Source organism: Triturus cristatus, chromosome 8 (assembly GCF_964204655.1).
Source record: "Triturus cristatus chromosome 8, aTriCri1.1, whole genome shotgun sequence".
NCBI classification, from domain to species: Eukaryota; Metazoa; Chordata; class Amphibia; order Caudata; family Salamandridae; genus Triturus; species Triturus cristatus.
This window is the reverse complement of record NC_140591.1, coordinates 1,009,369,730-1,009,377,051: the sequence shown is the minus strand read 5'-3', so window position 1 is coordinate 1,009,377,051 and position 7,322 is coordinate 1,009,369,730. Positions and strand designations below refer to the sequence as shown.

General features: G+C 48.0%; 1 protein-coding gene across 1 annotated transcript in view; it reads right to left on the bottom strand.

Annotated features, from left to right (window-relative positions):
* Positions 1-358: 358 nt before the first annotated feature.
* The window catches only part of CFAP47 (cilia and flagella associated protein 47), a 2,697,962-nt gene continuing 2,690,998 nt past the window's right edge, over positions 359-7,322 (bottom strand). The window contains exon 64 of the mRNA XM_085622577.1: positions 359-638. Within this exon, the coding sequence (XP_085478703.1) occupies positions 429-638 (210 nt within the window). The 3' untranslated portion in view covers positions 359-428. The remainder of the gene's footprint in view (positions 639-7,322) is intronic.

Here is a 7,322-nt window from a genome sequence, read left to right as displayed (position 1 = left end):
TAGGAAGCAACTGAAGACTTGGCTGTTTACCGAAGCCGTGGAATGAGATGTGTTTTGAGTGACCGATTTGCCCTGTTGTCCTCCCTTTAGCGCTAGCGTAATTGCGCGCTTTATAAAATTATCTCATTAAATTATTCATTGCCTTTCAGGGTTGCAATGTAACTAGTGATGGTCTGAATATAGTTTTTCAGCTGCTGTGCCAAACGGTTTCCATTGCAATCATATTTTTGAAACATTTACAACCAATTAGGGTACTTCGGTGTGGCATACAATGTTGCTCATTTGTTTTGGTTCTTAAAATAAAAAAACATAATAACAGCATTTAAAAAATTAAAGCTTGATCTTTATTAGACTCTTATGTTATTTTTACATATTCATAATCCAACGAAACAACGTTAGAAAAAAGAGAACGAACAAAGGGTTCTCGTTTATTTAGCTCTCAAGACCAGAGGCGCGCCTTTGACCGGGGATGACACAGCTGTGGTAGCCAGCTTGATGTTTTCCCGCAGGAAGTTGCGCTGTCGGACTGTGGCTGATCGCAGGTAACCGGTGGAGGCTATTTTGGATGACGTAGAGCGGGGAGGCGTGGTCTGAGGTGGTAGGCCATTGATCTCATAGGTCCACTGCATTGCTGCCGTCTGGAAAAAAGAATAATTACAAATAAGAGGAGGATTCAAACAAAGAAAGCACAGCGCGACTTGACGGGGTGCATGTACATAGCGCTCACCACCGTAAGGGTCACCTAGCGCTGGTGAAAACTGATGCTGTAAGAATGAATCCACACGAGCTATTAATAAGGAAAGCCTTCGTTACATTCTATGTTGCTGCATGGAAACGAGTGAACAGCTACTTGAACCACCAGGAAAATAAATTACCATTCAAAATTGATCATGAGGAACATGTAATATTAGACAATACAGCATTAAAATGTCAACCATTTCAAGGGCCTCTGTCTGCCGCTATTCGTTTACTAAGCCCTGGCAGCATCAAAATGCATGGTAGGATGTTGATACGTGGATTTTAGATATAAATATTTCATTATCGTTTGGCATTTTCACAATACACTTGCCTTTCAATTCTAATGCTTAATAAACAGAAAATAGTTTACAAGACAATTGCCTTAATGGTGTTGACATCTTATATTGCGACCTCCGCCTATCTCGTAAGCAAGATCCCTCCTCTACGCATTATATGTTTATACCATTATCCGTGAAACTTGTTAAATTTTGTTTGTTGCTGTGATTGGCTTTAGCGAATAAGCCAATTGTGTTATGCACATGCACGGAGGTGTTTTGGTGCAGTGATGTTAATCAGTGGGACTGTGGGGGGGTAGGACGAAAAAGGATGGCAGTAGGACATTTGAATTATCTTGGACGGTGCAAGCTGGCATAGTGTGGGTAAAAAGGAGGTGGTATTGGTTGGATTCCTAAGAACACAGGCACATTGAACAAGGTAGAAGTAGAGATCCAATGAGGGCAGGAGACAGATTTTATTGTTGTGGGAGTGTAATATGATGTTTCAGATGAGTGAAAGGCTGAAGAGAAGAAGTATGACTTTAGAAGATCTCTGATTGGCATTGGAAAGGCGGTACTGGCTGAGGGCATTTCATAAGAGGGGCTGCATCTCTGAATGATCAACTCCGGTCTGAGCGAGCTTGTCTTTTGAGATGGACAGCAGAGGGTGGTTTCAGATGAAGTAAATCAGATCATACTAAGGGGAATCAGAATGATTGCAAGTGAGGTTTGGTCATGTATGTGGAAGCCAAGATGCATGTTGCAAATATATCAGAACCTCGCTCAGTGGCTGATGATGAACCAGTGAAGTTTGGAAGGAGTTGGGGATGTGTGTCTCTTACACCTGAGGCCTGCAACATTATTCCTTGCATAATCTCAGATATTTTTCAGTAAATGCACCAGAAATCAGCCTGAGTCAAATCCTACTACCACATGCCTAACTTATCACAGTAGAGTAGTGTGCTGTACAGTACAATACGCAAACCGAGAACAGAGAAGACACAGTATTACCACAAAGGTCAAATCCCTCATGACTGTCCAAAAACAGAAATGGTGCTATCAGGTTAGTGGTTCTACAATCCCTGCTCTCCTGATGACTCACATTGGCCTTGATCCTATTTTTTACTTTTTCTGTTTCACACATTAGTGGTGGCTACTGCGTAACCCATTACTATTGAAATAGAGACCTTAGCAACTAAGCAGACATCGTTCAACATAAAAATACCAGTTGCATTCATGAATGATCCGATATCTTATCTTCTTCCAACACTGAATAGCTTATACATGCCTGACTACTCTAAGCATAATTGTACAATCCGTGTACAGTAGATGCACTTTGAATAAATAGTGTCAGAAATCCAGTATATTGATATAACACAAGGCGATGACTCTTGCTCGCTGTTGGATTGTGCAACAGATTCAAAGTGTCCGAGTTTTACTAACGCACTGTTGTTCAGAAAACAGGAAGCTAAATGGTGCAGCACCCTTATTATTCTCTTTTTATGAGTGATGTTTGCTTGCTGTTTGTCTGCTTGGTTGTATCAATTATCCTGTGCAAGGCAAACACAGTAAAGGAAAAATAGGGGATGAATGGAAAAGGATGGTGAGGGAGGAGAAGGAGTCAGAGACAGAGTGGTAGTAGAAGGCTGAGACGGAAATCGAGATGGAGCGAGAGACCCTGCATTATTTATCACAATGCGTAGGGCTTGTATGGAAAGGCTATTACTTCTACCCACATCTGAACAATGAAATGGAGAGTTTTCTTTGGTTGGCACAATCGGAAACGTAGGTCAAGATGTTTTACCAAGGAAGGGACGATAGATAGTGCAATTCACACAATTAAGTGTGAGGTACAGGGTTTTTATTGAGCCACCACAATGAATAGCTATTGGGACAAGAGTGTCCCTCAAATAGCTCTGGCGAGAGGGCACCCATGTCTTGGGTTATCTAAGCTGCAAGTTTCTGGGAATTTCTGGCTTTGGTGCATACAATAATCATGCCTCTGTGATGAGAAACCTCTGTTACAAGGATTGTTCTGCACACCAAGTGCATCCCTCCTCTACTGAGCACGATTATCATCACCTCACTGTGGTGTAGAGGGTTGATGCTGGTGGTAGCAACTGAGTATGGTGGGAGGACAGATCGTTATAACGGTGCCTGGGCATGAAGAGTTGCCTTGTCTAAAAAAGGTCTGCCAGACTCCTGCGAAAGGTTCACTCACTCCATTCATTTGTAAATGGATGTTGCATGATTGTCTACAGGGAAAACCGAGTTAGCATGGACAGTGTGTGCTATAAGTGATCAGACTTTTTTGGAAAGTTCTGTGAAGATTTGTCAAATGGCACCAACCTTATGAGCAAACCAAAAACGATTTCTTTGCAAAACGTGTTCCTCACTATAACTACCCAGTGGCGACAACCAATGGGTTATGATATGTCAGCACAGACAACTTTCCACCCATAAATATTTGTCTGTATGTCACTATAAGAACTTTTCTTTCTTAAGATAAAGTACTGACTGTAGTATAAAGATTTATTAAGTATTATTCTGTGAATTACTGAGTTTTAAGCCACTAACCCCATAACGCCTCCACGAGTAAGCCATTGACTGCTATGCCTGAGTATCATGAGTGTTCGGTGCTAAATGGCTTTTACTTGGTGCACAGTGGTTGCGCTTCATAATAGGATGGCTCAGTAACATCAGTGGCAAACTGACCCAATTGATTCATTTGTGGCCAAAGAAATCCCATCTCTGCTCTGTGACCCCAAACTGGTTTCAGCAAGAGCCCTAATTAAATGTAGATCTGGGAATCTACTAACAGGATAAGTCCACTGTTCTTTAAGTAAAAGACAAGTCTGCAAACAGAAAGATTCTAATATGATTTAAACCGAAAAAAATATAAGTGAGTGCTTTAAATGTTTGTAGGTAACAGTATAAAAACAGGAATTTTGCCAAAAGAGCTAACTACAAAGCCAGGAAAAGAAGATTTCAAAGATACAACCAGAAGACAAAAAAAATCCAGTATATAGCATAAACATGCAAATACAATGAAATCGAGGGACAACACATGCCAAAACATTTCCAAGAGCGCATCGTTTACTACATAACAGGATCATTCTTTAGTGAGAGACTCAGGGGGATATTCACAAGGATCTATCTCTGATTTAACAGCACTTTAGCGCAGCCAAAGTCGTGATAAATTTACCTCCCCATTCACAAGCCGGTGCAAACAGCCCACATCACCAGTTTAGCCGTGATAGCAGCCGCAAAAAACATCGCCACCGATGACACCCCGCAACTATTCTAATGAGATGCAGAATGGGCGCTCCCGTGCCAAAAGCCGCGACCACACCACACCTCAACATTTTCAACAACATTTGCAGGCCTCACTGCTCACCCTCAGCCACCGGCGTGTAGACTGGATGTCCCACCACATGCCGCTGCATGCCACAAGCCGGGAGCCCGCAGACATGGCACCCTCCACACCATGCAGCCACGCCCCGCAAGCCAACAGGTCTCACGTTTGTTGCTGGGTCTTGAATACTCCATGGCAGAGGACATACCAGTGCACCCGGCAGCGTTGCAGGATGCACACCCGCTCAGTTTTGATTTGTTCAGCATTACGTACATCAATTGTGTGTCTTTTGCACACCCGATCAGCCTAATGGGTGCCACTAAGTCTGTGACCTGGAAGCGAGGCCACGTGGTGGTAGGCCCGCACTGCCCGCTGGCTTTGCCCTACACTGCGGTCCAGCAGGGCACACGAAACCTGAGTTGCCCGGACCGCCAGGATGGGGCATCATCGCAGGGTGCCCACCCGCTCAGCAGCTTAAGGTGCCACTGACTCAGTGCACCCAAAGTCACCGTAACGTGGCAGGGTGCCTGTGCCTGCTGCAATGCGCTGGGTGCGACTAACCCTGTGCAACCCCAGTCAGCGCTACGTGGTGGTCGGCCCGTGCCGTACGCAGGCCTGGGTTCCCACTAACCCTGTGCGCAACAGAACTCTTGTGCCCTTCATGATTGGGAACCGTGGCATCCGTCATCCAGTCACCACGGGCAGAGGAGAATGTGACGTAGTCGGCCCCTTATGTCGGCGGAGTCACATGGCCTGTGACGCCTGTGCCGGATGGGTGTGGTGTGCGTGCAAACCTGCCCTCAGGGAGTGGCTGTGACATGCTGATAACTGCACACCACCGGCGAGTTCACCTGCGATGGGGAGCAATGAGGTGCCCCCCCTCTGAGCGTAAGCGGAGTGGTCTGGCCTGCCGTACGCCGGACCAGCGCAGGGATTGCCACAATGACTCGTGGGCTCTGGGTGTGGTTCAGTCCATGTCCGGACCAGTGTGTCCCTGTTGTAGTGTCCTTGGGACCCGGTACACAAAATGCAATGTAGCACCCTCTGACTGGCATCCCACAGGATGAGCATCATTGACGCAAGGGTAATCACTGCCCCTACATTCATCCACACATGCATACATGACTGATGAAAGACATGACACAGCAGTGCGTCAAAGGATGTTTATTGCACATCCAGTGCAGTTATGCAGCTGGAGCGGTTCAGGGCAATGCCCAGCACACTACACAATATGGGCCTGTGGACGGCCAGCCAGAGTCCTTCCGGGGATGACAAGTCCTACTGAAGGGAAGGGTACAGTCCGCAGCCTGGTTGCTGTGTCATTGGTCATCAATCCGGAAGTGGCAGTCCATGTCGCTGTCCAAGGTGAGTGCACCGGAGTGTATCGTGGGTCAGTGGAAGGTCATGAGGCCATGTGCGGGACCAAGCAGAAACAGGCCAGGTGGCGGTAATGTATGCTAGTGCCTGGTCCTTATGACCAGAGTCCCATCCACGTCCTCGTCCCCGGGTGTGTGCCCTGCCCCACCTGTGGGTGTTGCAGAACTGGCTGCCGCACTGTGTGCCACTCACACATCAAGAGCCTGAGTGGATCTGGCTGCCGCACTGTGTGCCACTGAAACATCAGGGGCCTGAGTGGATCCGGCTGCCGCACTGTGTGCCTCTGACACATCAGGTGCCTGAGTGGATACGCCTGCCGCACTGGGAGGCACTGACACACCAGGGGAGACCATGGGGCGGACATAGACACCCAAGGATGGCGTTCAGTTTGGCAGCCATGATGCCGAAGCTCACCCGCACATGCTCAGCCGTCTCCATCTGGCACTCCAGCACAGGGTGTTGGACGGCCATGTGTTGTTTCTGGAGGTCTTGGGAGGGTGCCGGGGCTGTGGGTGTCTCCTGCTGGGTGGTTTTGGTTGTGGGTGGGGTCTCATCGAGGTAGCTGGGCTGCCCTGAGCCTGTAGGTGAGTGGTGGATGAGGTCAATGATGTCTTGGATGGTTTGGGTGTCGATGCTGGCGTTGTCCTCCTCGTCATCTGTAAAGAGTGGCTGGGACTGCTCTGCAGGAAGTGTTGACGGTGCCCCTGCGATGTGAAGGGGAGATGGTGTATTACTATGTGTCCACATATGTGTAGACGCATGGTACAGGTTGACATTTAGACAGCATGGCATTGTACATTGTGACAGTCTGTAGGTCTGGGCGATGACCCAGAGTCATTGTGGGTGTGCACTGTGCTCTGCTTGATTGTGCATGTGTGCCATTGTGCCTATCTCCACCAGTCCCCCCAGTACCTGGTGGTCACTCACCCTGTTGCAGTTGTGTTGTGGCCTGTCGAGCAGTGTCCAGTCCCCGACTCTGGCCACAGTCTCCACACTGATGACTGTAGACACCAGCTCGTCCATGTCATCCAGCTCGAGCTGTGGCGCTGGGCCCCCACCTCCAGTCTGCATTGCTGCCTTCTGGTTGGCGGCGAGTTTCTCCTTGGTCTTCCGCTTGATGTCATTCCATCGCCTCTTGACCTCGTCCATTGTCCGCTTGAGCTCTCCGACGGCATTCACCTTGTCGACGATGTCCCGCCATATTGCAGTTTTGGTGCCCAGTGACTGTGGAGGTGACGAAGAGTTGTTGATGGTGTTCCATCACCTCCGTGACTATGATCCTGTTGGCCTGCGGACTGAACTTCATCTTCCTCATCTTCTTATCCTTGCCCTTCCCTGTCCCCATGGTCCCAGGCTGTTCGTCCAGGGTGCTTGTGGGGTTGCGCTTGTCCTCTGCGCCTGCTTTGGCTGCCTCCATGGTGCTTGGGTGTAGGTCAGTTTGTGTGTGGGTGTTTTTTCTGCTTGTATGGAGATTTTTCCCACCTGCCAGGTGTGTGTTGCAGGCCTGGCGCTGCTTATCGCTGGTTTCCTCATTGCGCTTTGGCCCATCGCAGGTTTTTTGGTGTTGTGGTTTGTGT